General features: G+C 43.9%; 1 protein-coding gene across 1 annotated transcript; it reads right to left on the bottom strand.

Moving 5' to 3' along the window:
• Nucleotides 1-1425: 1425 nt before the first annotated feature.
• kiaa0753 (KIAA0753 ortholog) lies at nt 1426-16667 on the bottom strand. The gene is made up of 18 exons (XM_079165882.1): nt 16479-16667; nt 15888-16190; nt 15516-15783; nt 15242-15351; nt 15078-15140; nt 14703-14915; nt 13752-13929; nt 12919-13106; nt 12566-12696; nt 11810-11956; nt 11161-11247; nt 9691-9778; nt 9417-9470; nt 9137-9307; nt 8857-8938; nt 8491-8611; nt 3775-4008; nt 1426-2204 (listed from the first exon to the last, which is right to left on the bottom strand). Exons 1-18 carry the CDS (start codon nt 16614-16616, stop codon nt 2051-2053), a joined length of 2730 nt encoding a protein of 909 aa, XP_079022008.1. The 5' UTR covers nt 16617-16667; the 3' UTR covers nt 1426-2050.
• Nucleotides 16668-17074: the final 407 nt, after the last annotated feature.

The raw sequence follows: 17074 nt of genomic DNA, 5'->3' as shown, positions 1-17074 counted from the left end.
CCGTAATGGGGTTTTATCCATAACTATCTGCTTTGAGGTCGACAGAGAAGCTTTTCAGTCTCACGATCCATCAGTGTGAATTTAGTCGACTATCTGCAGGGGACTCATTCTTCTTCACTTGTTTCTTAACTAGCTTCTGTTTCTGAAACCGTTCATTATCCCACCAAAAGATGCAAAGCCGCGTCTGAATTAATGATGCAGACAGTCAAAAGCTGCCCAGCAGTCACAGGTGTCTTATGAGGTCGCAGAATGCAAATGAAGCCTCAAAATAATTTGGACTAAAGGGAACTTTCATGAGGTGGAAAATGCAAACAATGCAAAGTATTTGCATGACAGATGGCTCAGTGAGAAAGAATAAACCATCCCTCCAACAGAACGTCATTGAGAACAGCAAACAGGCGTGATAAGCCATTAGATCTAGTTGAAGTACGGAGCATCAGCTGAAAACGTTGCATAAGCGACCCACGTGTCACTCACAGCGCGGCCTTGACGCACCTGTACGCCGAAGTGCCCTCTCTCAATACATCGCAGTCATCTGTCTCCTCTCCAATTCTGAAATTAGCTCTGACAATTAGTCAGTGCTGGCTGGTGTCAAGGTCTAACCTCTCTGACCATTTGAAATTATAATATGTGCAAACCAGTGCTAATTCTAGACTATGAACTCTAACATCGGCTTGTGAATGTTCATGCTTATGTGACGAATGTACATACAGAAAGCGGGGAGCCAATTCTCACAACACGGTCTCACAGCCAAAAGTGGTGCCAAAACATGAAAATATATTATCTCTTAAATGTCTCTCGGCGGACTCGTTTGACATTCCTGAAGCATAACAATGAAAAATTGTCAGAAACTTGCACTTGAAAAATGTCATTTCCCCTCGACCCCACGACCTCAGTCCTGCTCGTCAGTGTGAAGACGGCAACGCCACCGTCGCTTTGAGCCAACCGATTTTCCATTGGTCCTGGATTGTGAAGAAGAAACGGAGCTCGAGCCTGTGAAAGACCGCACGTATTCAGACGCCCCCACGCAGAAGCCAGCGGGGTGGAGAGAGAGAGATCCCAGGCAGCTGATTCAATGTGAGCTAATTCGTTCTGTCACTGTACGTCCCCTGTCAAGGGCTGGTCCCCAGAGGCCAGCAAAACATCTGGATGTGTCCCCTCTGCTCCGACTGCATGGCTTTCATGTTGCTCTCAAGGGGCTCAGACATTTTCTCGCTCTGCCGAGTCCGTCCTTTGATATTTTGCATTCAGCATTGACATTTCTCGCCATTATTATGATTCAGTTGGTCGGTGGCAACAGTATATAAACTAGAGGCCATATTCTATTTGGCTCTGAGGAAAGATATAAACAGAAATTAAAAAAAAAAAAGCACTGAAGAGATCATTAGAAAAGTGGTGTTACAATTTAATAACAACAATGTCAACACGTTACTCTCTACTGGGATAACACATTTACCAGTGAGGGGTGTTTGGACCCTTTATTTAGACATTAAAGCAAAAGAGGAAATCAAGTCGTCCTTGGCTTCCAGCATCATTTCGGTGGGGACCGTATGCAATTTATTTATTTCCGTATTCCAACGTGAAAATAGAAAGTGTGTGTAATCCTCAGTGAGATTTAAACCAAGCGCAAGGGGAGGGAGGTAACCTTATAATCCTCTGTAATGTCGTAATGCTCTCCAAGCTTATTGAAACTAAACTAACTTTCCCAATTCAATCACAGATACAGATGGACCATAAAAGGGTACCGTGACTAATGCTCCCTGTACAATTCAACAATCTCATCTGCTTCATTAAAAATATATCTACAATCCCAATTAAATATAGATCTTTGTAAATTAACAAAATAAGTACATAAGTGAAAGAGTCTCATTCCGAAATGAAACATCCGCCTGAGAAACTGGAGCAAAATGACAAATAATCACAGTCCTTTGTCGACAAAAAGACCCGAGGTCTCGGATATTTACATCTGTCGTGCCGAAAGTCTAATATAAATATATAAATACACACAGAATGTTGTAAGAAACAGCTACATCCATGATGCTGCAACATCCTATTGGCCGACCGAAGCAGCAGCTGAAGCAGGAGGTGACAGGGTCGGCTGAAGAAACTCTGAGGTGAAGACGGCCTCGGCGTACTCCTCCACAACATCCTGGAACTCTGCCGCCACGTCAGCCAGAGCCTCCGACAGCAGCTCCTCTGCCAGGCTGAGGGACACGAAAGAACACAGGAATTAGGAAAAGAGAGACATTTTTCATAATTTCATGGAAAAGTCGGAATCTAACCTCTGGCAAATCATGTTCTGCGTCACAACAAAACACGTGACTACTATTTCATCAAACTAGAAAAGAGTCAAGACAATGCGATTTATTGTTCTGGCCAATAGATTTGAGACTGTAGTTGCTAAAGGTACTTAGACACAATAAGATATATATATATATATATATACACACACACACACACACACACACATCACTTGAAAAAAGTGGCATGTGAGCTGAAAAACGCAAATCATCAGCCTTGTGTCAATATTTTCAAAAATACTGAAAGTGTGATCAAAGCAGGTTTCTCCAAACCTGTGTGTCTATTGACTTTCTGAGCTGGACAATAAAAACGATTTGCCTTGAAAGGCATAAAAGGAAGCAAAATAACTGAGCGGATTGGTGCAGCACCAAGCTAGAGCTCAGTGTTTTTCAATCATTATCTGGGTCAACACACGCCAGGAGACACAGGAGATACGTGCACGAGTTAATGTGTGTTGTTTGAACCAGCTTGACCTTTTCAAGATTCAGTACAAGGATACTTTGCTCTCGACACTGGACACGGGGTGCGGCAGAGTGAGGACTGGATTGGGAATAGCCACTAGGACACATGTATAACACTAACAAGCTCTCCCGAACGACTCTTCATATTCTGGATGTTTAACGCGCACAAATATAACTTACAAAGAAGCTTAAAAAGAGCTTGAAGTATGTTTTTTTCCGTGCTAAAGTTTTGCAATCAATGTGTTAGCAGACAGAATTAATGAGGGGGAGGGGGTGGGGGGGGCTCCACTGGGCGGCCCATTACCAGAATAGCAGGGAGTGTAGATCCCTATTTGTTTGTGTTCTCTCTGCAAAAAACACTGAGGTAATTGGATGGCTTCTCCTCGCACAATATCCTCATTTTTCCTCAAAATTCAGAAAAAATGTAACGATCCATCTCTTGAAAACTTGGGTTCATTGATGTGGGATTGCTAATGAGCCAGTGGCACAAGCAGTCAGGTCCCATTGGTGGGACTGCGGGCAGCAACCATTTATCGAGCCGCTCACAATCTCACACATTGTGAGAGAGAGAGAGGAAAAAAAAAGATCTTTGGAAAGTTTAGAGCCGATATATAAAAGACATTCAACCTCAGTATGTTCACACAGATGAGACGGAGTCTTCTGCACTGCAGCAACTTAAGAATTCTGTTAAGTATGCAAATGTGTGAGTGGGAGAGAAGAATAACACACCAGAGACACGCCATACACTGCATGATCCTCTCACAGAGTGGGAAGACTGAACACGTCCATGGACAAAACAGAGCGCAGGAAGGACGAATCTCGTTTCTAAGTGGCTCTGCTTACAGAAACTGAGTGTGTGACACTGCTAATGTGAGGTAGAGATATTCTTACAAAACCTCAAAGACAAAAAACGGATTACAGAATTCATGATAAGCACAGGTTAACTACAGATTCTGTCACACACACACACACAGGGGAGGATGTTAGGAAACATTCACTGGTAGTCTTTTACCGGTCTGCGATGGCCCAGGGGTTGAAGCTGCCGACAGACTCGCGAGTCACAACGCGCAGGTAGGCCTCGTAGTCTTCCCGGTGCCGCCGGATGTTTCCCAGCATGCCGCCCGGCACAGAGATAACGGTCCCCCCGTTTCTCTCCGCTGGGCCTGGGAACACGGTGCTGCGTCTGGGCTGCTGCTCATCTTGGGATGCCTCGTCGGACAGGCTGTTCTCAGAGAGGATGCTGTGTCTGAGAAAAACACAAGAGGATGCTCGTAAGGCGAGGGCGGAGCCTTCTGGGTAAAGGCCTTCTGAGTGCTGTGGAGAAGAGAAAAAGTAATATACCGACGAGGGAGCCAGAATGGAGTGCAGCGCCGTGATTGACCAGAAACACTTGTTGTTATAAGGCTGAGGATGATGAATTTAGGAGAGGTGTCTCTCGTCTGCCTCCTTGATCAGAGTAGAGTAGGGGCTCAGCTGGGCATTGCCATGGTATGGCTTTATAAGCCTGGCTGCTTGGACAAAATCAGCCTGGCTGTTGCGACAGCGCTCTCGGTGCTATATTTAGTGTTGCGGCGGCTCCCAAAGCAAAGTGCCTCTTTATTGTGCTCCCCAGGCCTCAGCTGAACTTGTTTCTGTTTTGATTCTGGCGGCTGCAAACTGCGGGGAGGCCATAAATATCAACGTGTCAGCACAGTCGACTCTGCATCCAGTGTTAAAACAGGTCGATTTACTGTCTGATGGCCGTCTGAGGACCAACGTGGCAAAAGCAACAATGCAGCACTCGTTAAATTCACTTTTCTATTCATGGAGTTGGAACAGCAACCAGGCTTCTTTTTGTGCCGTACACAAAAGACAACGAACACCATTCAGACATTGTGGCAAAAAAAAAAAAATGCAAAGATTAACCTTGAATACATATCTGTGAAAAGGAGATTGAACAACTTCTCTGCTGAACATTCCATTCATTGTGTGTGTTCACGCCATATGCGATACATCGAAGGGGACGCATGCTGCGCTGAAGCCGAGTCGCTGGAGGATGAATAGCGTGGAGGAAAACGTACAGTGTTGTGGTTTTTCCTTTGCGTATTCATCGATGCTCTACTCAGCCATCTTTGGATATTCCAGAAGGACAACGTATTGTATTTGACTCATATTAGGCGGCATTGGAGTCATTGTGAACGCAAGGTCACGACTGGATGCGCGGGAGCCATCACCACCGCAAATCTACCGAGCAGCTGTTTACTGTGCAACGCGGCTTGTTTGTGCCACATGTGATACTTGGCCCGTGAGGACAAAGGGGCGAGAGCAGATAACAAATAATAATAATAATAATACTACATGAAAAGGTTGAGATTATTGCTGAGTGGGGCTTTCATCTTTTCATTGATTCGTTTGACCTGCTGATGCAGCTGCTGTTGGTTTGTTCAGCATCAACCGAGTGCGTGTGTGTGTGTGTGTGTGGGGGGGGGGGGGACAATCGGCTCCTCACCATGGATACATAAATCTTATCTGCCTCTCTGCTGATGTTTCCACAGATGAAATCTCTCACCCCATTGTCTGTGCGGTCGCTTGATGGCTCTCACACGAGCACGAAAAGCAGCACCGAGGGTTTGGCTGTTTTGGAGATACGCTTTGGGAGGACGGTGCCGGTGTCGTGGCCAGCGATGCACGACGGAAGGGTTGGAATATCGGTGTCACGTAAACAACTACCTTTAACCACAAAGAGCGAAGTGAACTCTCTTCCGAGAGGCCCCGATGTTGTAAGTGGTGACTCATAGTTTAGTCTCAGCAGAGCAGCCTGAGCAACTGTAAACAACTAAATAAAATCTGCTTTGTTTCATCTTTTACCAAATCAGCGGAGAGTAATTCTTTTGCAAATTGCATTCCCCATCAGTCTTCCCCTCGCCTACTCTATAAAAGCACCTAAAATAAAGATCGGGAAACAATAACCTAAAAGTCATCAAGCAGAACAATCAAAGAAGCTTTTAAAAAAAATGTCTGCTGCCACTAGTTGTCTTCCTTTGTGTGTTTAAATGCGTGTGTATGAGATCTGTTTTCCTGCTGACAGCAGCGACTGATGTGTCCCTCTGGGACTGGGTTATGAACAGCCAATCAGGGCTGAGACAACACACATGAATAGCTCTTCACACATTTCGCTGTCACAAACCTCCCCAAAAATCAAACCTTGCTATGCTGCTACACTGAAGGAGCCAACACTGACACACAAGCAAACTGCATGTGTAGGCTACTTTCCTTCATGCTGAGGCAAGCGATGTTCAAGCAACATGAAAGCATTCTGTCGTATCCAAGTGTCCCCGTTCTCCTAAAGCCCTGCATATTTCATGCTGCACAAAAGTGTTTATTATCTGAACTGCTGGCAGGTTTACAAATATCTAGACTGACCTGAAGCTGGCTGCAGTTTCTTGAACCTACTGGGACGTAAATGTTTGTCCCAATAACGTTTTTGATCATCTGGGAAATGAACTTCTCTTAATGAGGACACACATGTGTTGACTCTGGCACCAAAACTGAGGCCAAACTTAAATCAAGATGGTTGTTCTTGGAGACTTTAATGCAGCTCTTTAGCTCGGGCTGTGGAGTTCAAATAACTTTCAAATCGAGAGGTGAGAAGCAAGAGGGGAGTTAAGTGACATTTTGGAGGAAAAAAAATCAAGGTAGCCTGGTAGTCAGTTTAAAAAGCAACTTCAAGACAGCTCTATAAAACCATGTGCCTAATTAATACAATTGCCCTTCCAATGACACCTCAAATGACTCCCTTCTTCCAACTTTATTACTTCTGAAGTCACTTTTCTCCATCAGCTCTTTGGAAACACAAACGTATAATAATTGTTTGCCGGCACAGAAAGAATCCCATTGGCACTTGGCTATTAAATTTGGCTCGGAACATTTGAATCTAAACTGTTGTCTCCAGACAAAAGTGCTTTTAGTCTCCAAGCAGTTGGCAAGTCACTACTAAATTGATGGGGTCTTCATTCAGAGCGGGATAAAATGTGACTAATGTGGACAATGTTTTAGAATCTACGGTACTTCTTTTTACAAATAACGAATATAAATGTTAGCAAGAAGCAATCTTGGAGCCCCATAATATTATTTCATAAACAGACAATTTAGCAATATCCTCCTATCTGACCGCGTCATCGCTTCAGAAATGTAGAAAAGAGATGCTGTGACGCCATGATGTGCGAGTCAGCAAAGCAAGCCACTCTCCATGCTGCTGAAGTTATCCGTCGCTGTCATTGTTAACTAAGGGACGGTGCTAACCAACAGTCCAACGATGGCAAAGAGACCTCAGATGTTCCCGTTAAAAACCTCAAGCAATAGTTGAACTTTCTAGAGGATAAACACTTCTAATTAAGAGCAGACTAGTGCTGAAATGCTGAGCTAATGAATGAATTGACGACGTCTTGTATTCTATACTCATAATAATAAATTCAGGTCCATTTCAAAAGAGATTTGTTTTCACTTTGACGTTAACATTTCTTTTCTACTGATCAAAGTAAAAAGAATCCTAATGACATCCACTGTGATTCAACGTGTTAAACAGGAAAGGTCCAGCCAGGTGCCAACACTTTTTAAAGGTAATTTGGACTGAGGATGAAAGCGATGTAGCCACGTTTGTCTCAGTTTTATGCTGCAGGGATTCAGGCCATTTAAAAAAAAAAAAAAAAAAAAAGGAGCTGACAATCCTCAAATGACTTTGTCCCTGTTGAGAAGCTGCAAGGCTGGATACCTTTGAAGAAAGTAATGACTTAAAACACAACAGCTCTTCAAAAAGACTGGACTCTAAATAGCTGACTTCTGAAAAAAAAAGCAATAGAGCCATTACTTGATGGATGTGTTACGAAGACAGAGTCTATGATGAGTCACGGCGGATGTCGGGGTAAAGTATCCGACGAGGGAACGGAACCCGAGGCGCTGACTTAATTTGGCTAACGCTGCTGCTTGAATTTGTTAAAAAAAAAAGCGGCATACTAGCTGGCTTTTCTGTGTCAACAACTTCCAGTCCTTGCACTCTCTTTTTCTCCTCCTTCCAAGTTTCTCATTCATTTAAGCAGAAGAGCAGCTGCAGCCAAAGCCCTGGGCAGCGGAGGGTCTCTCTGTGGAGTCTGTAGCCCGAGTCAGGAATAGACGCTGCCCTGGGTACGGTAGCCACCAAGTGACTGTTTTTGCAGGATGACTAAGGCCTCCCGGTGGGAGAGTGATTATAGGGCAACGACACGTCATGTGTGTGTGTGTGTGTGTGGGGGGGGGGGGGGGTAGCTGAGCATCGTTGGAAAAACATTAACCACTTTACTTTTCATTAAGTCGAGAGGCCTAATTAAACCAATGCTGAATGACTTCCTGTGGATGAGGCTGCTGTTGTTCTTAGTAACAGAAGTCCTGAACTGTAATTCCCTACATTTCTAATGTTTAATATTTTGTTCAAACAGATGGTCATAATGTCATATAATCGCTAGTATTGTGTTAGGGGCCCCGGCTACTTAAAATGGGGGATTAGACCTTTAATTTCAGCTCAGAAGATTAAATAGGTCAAACCTTGATACTGCACTCCAGTTAATATTCTGGGAACACTCCAAAATGTCCCTACTTCCTCTTGAAGATGAATAAAACATCAAGCAGGGGAAGCCATCAGCAAAATATGAGAGGTAGAAATGATGCGTTGTATGATTGTAAATAAATAAATAAATAAAAGGAAGTAGCAACCTACCCGGTCTCCACAGGTTTCTCCAGGACAATATCAGCTGCAGAGCTCTGCCCCGGCACCGGCCTCGTGAGCCTAATTGGCTGAGGAGAGGCTGGCCTGGAGCACGGAGCGTGGCACGGGGGTCCTGGGAAGAACAGACAGGAAGGAGGGAGGAAAGGAAGGGTGGAGGTAGTGTGTGTCGAGAGGGATGGAGTGGAGCAGGGGGCGGACAGATGCACAAAGCAAGCAGAGCAGAGAGTCAGAATGAGAAGTATTCGCCTCCTCGGTTGTAGCGCTGTCTCCACCTGCAGGACACATCAGGGAAATCCTCTCTCTTCATGCAGTTAAAGAGGAGTGCGTTAAGTGTTTAGGCTTTTTATTTTTATTTACCTGCTGCTCCTGGTCTGTCCCAGTAAAGAGGATCCGAGTAGGTGATGGAAGCAAACCGTCTCCTCACTTCCTCCTGGTCTCTCTGCTCAGAAACAAACAGATAAATGCACATTATAAACAAACTGCCCGCCTGCCAGCAGACACTGCATCAGTAAGCAGCACCAGACCGACGCTGTCACAGGACGCTGACCTTCTGTCCCCACCCCTTTTTCTGTGTGTGTGTGTGTGTGTGTGTGTGTGTGTGTGGGGGGGGGGGGGGGGGGGGGGGGGCGGCTCTCACCTGTATCTCCTCCATACGAAGCAGCATACTCTCCAGGGTGGGGGCCTGCAGCCTACGACGGGCCATGCCCTCAAACTGTCCGTCCGTCTCAGCCGCCCACGCCGCCCGCGCAGTGTCCTCCAGCAGATCCTCCAGCAGCGCCTCACTCAGCTGCTCAGCACTCCCTGCTGCCTGTGGAGGGAAAACATACACACACGATACCAAATTCAAACTTTATTCAATAGCCAGGCCAATTTCCCCTCTCCACTGGGATGTATTGGCAACTCGCAGCGCAGCTCACCGTCTCTGCAGCCTGCTCAGACAGCCGGATCCTCGTCCTGGACTCACCGACCTGCTGAAATAAACGGACAAAAACAAACTCAGTCCCACCAATCAAGCATCATTTACTTCCTCTCAGTCTATAGAAACAATACCGCAACTCAAACAGTCACATTGTATTTGACTTTTGTTGCGTTGTATTGATTGTTCCCCATCTTTATATAAGGGGACGTATAAAAGGAAGGAAAGGGAAGAAAGAATCTGTCACTACGCAGACAACAGATGAGTCTTCGTACCTGTGCTTCATCCAGAAGCGGCTGAATTCTCTCTCTGGCCTTCTGCTCAGCTCTCTCAGCCCACTGAGTTGGCGAGACAACTTCTGACCTGTAAACCAAAACACACCCACACTGCAAGCTGTCACGGAAGTTATATAAAGCCACGCGCATTTTAACTGCTTTTCAAGCTCGATGGGGTTCTACACAAAACAGCAGTATTTCTCAGGCTTGTTGTTTGCTTAAATATTCACATTTACTGCGAAAACCAGGTCAGAACCATCAAACTATCCCCCGTCGGCATAGAGGCAAACCTTGTGAACACTGTAGTGAATCTATCCTGGTTTATTTAACTGTAGAGGCTGATGAATTTATTCGCACACTTACAACGACTCCAGCTGAGACAAGTTCAACAGACAGACTGATTTCAGCTCTTTGCCATAAAGTTTACGAGAGTATGTTCACTCCTCAGTCCCGTATTAAATGTGCATCAACACTGTAAAATGTAGAGGCCTGCAAACATTGTACACCAGGCCATTAGTCTAGATTTCTTTCTAAAACATACAGCGATATTTTATTTGAGATGTATAGTTTGTTGTTGTGAGTTCATGGACTAATTGTAGTCGTGGCAGCTGGAGCAGCCATCATCATCAGAACAGACTTTTTCCATGGCAGACATTTTACCTCGTCATAGCAACAAATACCCAGGTGGAACTAATAATATTAACGATGGTGCGATCCCATTAAGGTGTCCCAATGACCCACTACGCAAAAAAAGAGCCTTGGAACTTGGAACAAGTTCAGTCCTATTGGCTGTTTCAGAAGCACGAAGGACAAACCCGCACATTTGCTCTAATTCAGTTAAAGTTTTATGGACCAAATGTTGACTTCAGCTCATGCACTGCTCACGCTGCGTTTTGTTGCTGGCCTGGCAGCATTAAACTGCCCGATGTGTAATTAGGAAAATAGAGGTGATCTATGGGAACATATGTGCTCTCTGGTGCTGATGGGATGTTGCTGCAATCACAACCTCCATTATTTTCTGTTCTATTGTGAGCAGGTAATCATGTCCGTGCTGTAATTCTCGCTGTAGCCGTTTATTAATTGTGAGGCAATGGTGCATTAGAGCTGTATGGCAGATTAATGCGTGGATTACTGGCTTGGGTGGCAGCAAGATGTGGATTTTTGAAGTGGCTTTAATGTTTGTACAGGACACATCTAAGCATATATTATTATTATAATACAGTATGTAATGTACTTTGTACAGTGATTGATTAACAGAGTCCTGATTCCTTGTAGTAGCTTAAGGATATCTTTCTGTGTTGCTTTGTATTTCTTGTTTTAATATACTAGGTTGCAATCTGGCTACAGATGGGATCAATAAAGTATCCGTTTTTTTGGCTCTATTTATATTCAACAACTTATAAAACATCATAACCTTCAACTTGCATCCCCTCAGATTCGGCTGAATCTATGATTATACTTCTTCTGTACCTTAGTGTCTGAATGCGTTGAGCCTCGTCTTTGCTCAGCTGGAGCTCCTTCAGTCTCTGCGTCGTCATCTTATCCAGCCAGGCTTTCCTGTACCGAGCCAGTAATCATCAAATGAAGCAAAACGCACGCTCACTTAACCATTGCACATAAATACTCATAATCCTCATCTCTGAAATCAGGCGGCTAGCCCCACCGATTAATCGGAGAGCACAATCGTAGTAATTAAGATTTGATTAAACAGAGACGTATGTGGAACACTCAATCAATGTGTCGCTTACAGCGACAGAAAACAGGCCAACATTAATCAATCACAAAGAGAAATGGCCTCAATCTAACCGCCACCTAGATTCATTTATCGGAAATAATTAACTTTGAATTAGGATCAGAGTATTGCATGTGGCTCTCAGCAAGTGGGGTCTGACACAGAGGTTAGACATAACTCCATGAATACAGAAGAAGGACTCATTGAGATTCCATTCATATTGACTGTTTTTTCCTCTTGCTAGGACAGACGATCTGGTGCACAGTATGTACGCATATGCGCATCCTCTAAATCACCAATCTGAGGAACTATAACATTTCATCATGAAATCTCTGATAAATAGAAGAGATTAGAAGCTGGGTATGATTTGTAGGAGATGGGCTTCACCGTAACGCTTCATTCTGAGCTTGTGTCTTCTTTTCGGAGCTCAGGGCCGGCTCTGCTTCGCCGTTCACCACCTGCTGAGGAGGGCTGGACGAGGGCTTCATGGGAGAAAAGAGACAGCGAGGCTCTGGTCCTCTCCTTTGAGGGGATCTGTTGAGATAATAGCAGAGGGATACAAAATATATATGTATATATATATTATATATAATTCCCTATAATGCCTATATATATATATATATATATATATATATATATATATATATATATATATATATATATATATATATATATATATATATAGGCATTATAGGGAATAAGAGTCATATTTTTTTAATGTTTTGCGCTGTACTTTACAATTACATAATCCATTAATATTGTTTGGATACCGATTTTGCAAAGGCCTCCAATTACACAGAGAATGAAAGCTATTAGTCCAGCAACTTAGTATTCTAGTTTTATGATGAAACCGGCTCACATCCACCTTCTGGCTGAAAACTGAACAGCTTTTTAAGTGGTCCCTCCGGGCATCTTACATTTCTAAATGTTATTGTGTCATGGACACATTAATTCACAATGCATTAATATATTCATACTGGAAAACTGTTGCCTTGGCATTAGAGCTCCAGACTTTACAGTACAGCACATAGACAACAGTACAATCTTAGTTATATAATGACTTCAGTGATGCAGTGTGCAATGAGAGCAAAAGCACTGGTGAAGAATAATAGCTCATGATTTATTTTAATCAGTTGTTCTCACCGCTGTGGAGGAGGAGAGTGAGGCGATGTGGGTATCCAGGGCACAGAGCGCTCTTTTTGAGGGAGCTGGTTCACTCTGAGCTGAGAGGAGACTGTAGGCTGCTGGAAACCTGCTTCTTGCATCTGATTACACTATGGCAAAAAAAAATATATACACAAAATATATGTTAAGATTGTTGACATGATCCTCACATTGTTTGAATCTTTGAAGTGACCTCACGCCTTCATACGCCTTCTTCACGGTGGGTTTTAATGAAACCCACATCACACTGCTTCTAATATAATATGAAGCACTTCCTGTGTGCTACAACACATCTAATTCAGTATTGAGCTTTGTAGAAGTGTTGCCAGCACCTTAATTATAATGTCAGCCTTGCTTCTCCCAGAGTGTGGAGCTCCTCCTTTTCTGCAGGCGGTGTTTGTCTGCGGTCGTCCCTGCAGCTCTCTCTGGGCGAGGCTCTGCAGGCCAGCCCTGAGCACCTCTCGTCTGTTCAGGAGCTGGTGAGGAGCAGTTTTGGGCTTCTGTGAGGCCATTCTCCTACCTGATGACACACATGAAAATGATTGTATTCCATGTAAACAGAAATTAAGGAATAGCTTCGGCTTCTTCATCACTATTAAACATAAGTAAATCAGCTTGGAACAGAGGCATGACACAACACCTCCAATTAAACAATTAGTGAACACTCTTGACAGCCAGTTGGATCCCTGAGCTCATTGTAGGTGTTTCTCAGCCCAATAGCAGCCAGCGGGAGTTAACTGCTCATAAGTCGAAGCAGTGGGGGACCAACAGCCAGCGTCCTGCAATTCCGTTCCTGTTTTTCCTGTCACTTCTTCATTGCTCCTTATCGACTTTAAAGCCTGGTGCAGCCGTTTGAGCACAGCGGGGGAGGCCCAAACACAACCGCACAAAAGCCCTGAGGTGACTTCCAGACACTCTGGAGACTTAACGGTTTGTCATTCATCAAAAGGCATAAACAGAATTTACTTTCTGGACAGTTTTCAGCAGGAAATTATGAAGGGAAATACTGCATTTACATAAGATACACGGGGGTTTATAAATCATATTGACAAGTATTGTTGCTGAGGGTGGAAAATGAACAAGTTACACATGTTCAAATGGCTAACTAAAGACAAATAAATGCTTTTTAAACACGCTAACTAAGTCCAGGCAAAAGAGCACTCACCTCGGACTGCTCTTTTGGGATTTGCTGGTTTGCGAGGACCTCGAACAGTTGAGGTGCTGGGACCCTTGGGTGCACTTGTTGGGGACGTGCTGCGATGAGGAGACTTCCTGTGTGGAGGACGTGCTCGGGCCTGCAGCTTTTCAAACAGCTCTTGCTTATGGAGGGCGGAATCCAACGTCTAAGCAGAATAGAGTGACGAGACATAAAAACAATGCCTCCATAAAATACGCTGCATTTGTAGACACAACATTAAATATCAATTAATAAAACCCGTTAGAAAAAAACAAACAAGATTTGTTCAATTTACCGATCTTTAAAAAAAAAAAAACACAAGACACTTATTCATAAAAGATATACTATAAACCACGAGCTGTGTATTCATAAAGTATAAGGAGTTGAGTGCTGACTCTCAGCTTTAATTTGATGGTATTTACATCAACATCAGATTAATGCTGTTGGAACTTTCCATACATCAGCTCACATTTTGTGGGACACAAAGTAATTAGAAAAGTTAACTTAGACTTGAATAAAGTCACCTTATGTCCAACTACAGCTATTAGTCTATGACCCAAAAACAACTGCCAACACTATCTTCCCCTGTGATGCTCTGCCAGACCCGTGCTGCAGTTAGCTTTACTAGATGCATGTTTTGGGGAATTGTTGCCTTTAGTTTGTGTTCAGTAAGCACTTTGAAACGCCTAGCTGATGAAATGTGCCTTGCAACTAGCATCAGTCAGTAAAACACATTCAGATGACAGAACTCATTCAACAAAACATTATTTCGGTTGATTATTGTTCTATATTGTCCTAACATTGGGGGACTTTGTGCAAAAATAGTCCTCCATACAATAGCTGTTCCATTTCAAACCTGCTGTGCTAGAATGGTGCCAAAACAATGAACATCTGTGTTATGGTCCAAATACTTTCAGATTTGTACTTTATGCTCCTCACCTCTAGTTTCTGCAGGATGTCGAAGGCCGTCTCTGAACCCTGCTCTGCTTCAACCTTAGCTGAGCACAGAGCGAGCTGGCGAATCAGCTGGCTCAGCTCTTTGTAATAAGGGGGTACCTTGCGGTGAGAAAGATCTGAAAGCTGGTGGACAACAGACTGCAAGACCCTGAGTGTCCCACGGTGTGCAGCTGCAAGCCTGTTTATTGTCGCGGACTGACGGAAGAACAGAAAGTAAATCAGAGTACCGTGAAGTCAAACAGATCCATGATGTTTGAGGCATGAATAACATTTGTCTTTTGAGGGACAGGAGGCCAAAAAAGGATATTGTACTAAGTGTTCTTAATGTTTTAGCGTGTGACAATGCTGAAGACATACCTTTTTGGTGTCCCACATGTTCTGGCTTCGTAGTTTCGCCACATCTTCCTGTATCTCTTTGACCTTTTAAATAGCGGTTTTGGGGAACAGTGTTTATAGATAAAGAGCAAATTAAAAACTCCATGAAGGTTTATTTCAATTGCGTGTGGGAGAGGTTTAAATACCTGTTGCTGGAGAACATAGATGAGACGTGCTGAGCGGCCTGCCTGCTTCTGCCTGAGCACCTCCAACTTGTTTTGCTCTTCGGGCTCCAGTGGCTCCTCTATTTCACCCCCTGTTGTTTAAAAAACACTATTCATCGTTATGCTTGTCTTGTAATGTCATAATGAAAAGTGTGCTGATTTCGGTGTGTACAAAAATGTGATTACTTTTGTGAAATCATTTCATCAACAGTAAGACACAAGCCTAATGTAACAAGCTGATTTTTGTGTGGGTTACCTCTGCTGGAGAGCGCTTCTACTTTCTGAATATACACGTCCAGCTCATCTTGCAGCTTGTCAATCTCCTGGCTTAAAGGTGCACGTTTGCCTCCTTCAAATTGCCTGGGGCCGGGGTCTCTGGTTGGAGGTGACTGGCCAATCCGAGACATGGCACCAATGGGACGCTTCTGGGGTTTGTTCGCTGACAATTTGGCTCCGAATCGGATTGAGTTCTTTTTGGGACTGGAGGTCTTAAACTTGGCCTTATTCGGAGTGGCGGTAAGCTCCTATAGAGAGAGGAGAAGACTCATTTACTGAACAAAACAGCAATAATTCCTTAAAAAGGAAACTATTAGTTGTAAAATGTGAGCCATCAATCTACATCACTTACCTGGAGCAGCTCTACATCACTTGTTTCATGGACGGAGGCCTCCTGCGAGGGTTTGCCAGGGGATTTTGTCAGTGACTCAAGGCGCCTTCTTCTCAGATCTCGCTTGGCCAGCCGCACCGCAGCCCGCAGTCTCTCCTCTGACAGAGTGGTGAAACTGATGGAGCTTCTGGCGCTTTCCACGTTCTCACCCTCCTCTGACGGCGGCGGCAGCAGCAGCAGCCTCTCTATCACGATGGGTGCTGGCGGGCATACATGGGTGGCACGGTTGCTGGTACTTGCAGGGAAGGCTTCATTGAACAGGAGCTGTGGTGTGGAAGATACCAATCGCTTAATGAGCCTTGTATGTGATACAAACTGCCATTGTCACACAATGTACACTTAGAAATAACTCTTTGTAAAAACGCAATCCAATCCAACAGCACTACACACCATAGTACCATTAATGATCATATATTGTTAACTTCAATCAATACTCTCTCTCTAGAACAGTTTCAACACAACATTACACTATTTACTGCAGCGCTGTTGTATCAGACTGCACTTGATTGAGCTATAACGTCAGTTGTAGCAAATACATCACTTGTTGTTTACCTTGGTTTGGGACATGACAGGAGTTAAACCGCTGCGGTTGTGAACGCTTCGTGTTGGACCTGACACAACCCAGGTTCTCCCTCGACTCTGCTGTCCTTCAGAAGTCGTGGGGCCACTCTGCACGAACTGTGCAGTCATTACAGAGAGAACAACCGCCGAGCTCTGTCAGAAATAGCTCACAATACTTAATGCAAATCAGTTAGCATTAGCAAGCTAACTACGCTTTTGAATTCAAGATTGCAAACATTAAATTAATCCAAACATAATCCATTCGACCATCGCTTGTATCGACTTTTTTCAGTTTATACAGAAATTATAAATGAACTATGCAGGTAGCGTCGCTACCTGGAAGTAAACTAAAATATGGAACATGGTTAACTTTTGAAATTGTAATCCAAGCTTGTCAAGTGTTTGAAACGCCGCCATGACAATAACAGAACGCAGCCGACCGGAAGTTGTTTTTTTCTCTCTTTTTTTTATCAAGTACGGACCGTCAGAGAGGTAAAACATCAACGAAACCGCATTTAAAAAAAATGTTCTGTTATCAAATGTGCACCCTTCTGCGATACTTTCTGAATGTATTAAATATTATGTAA

The sequence above is a fragment of the Pholis gunnellus genome, assembly GCF_910591455.1.
Source record: "Pholis gunnellus genome assembly, chromosome: 9".
In the NCBI taxonomy this organism is placed as follows: Eukaryota; Metazoa; Chordata; class Actinopteri; order Perciformes; family Pholidae; genus Pholis; species Pholis gunnellus.
Note: the sequence above shows the minus strand (reverse complement) of the source record. Positions and strands in the feature narration are given on the sequence as shown.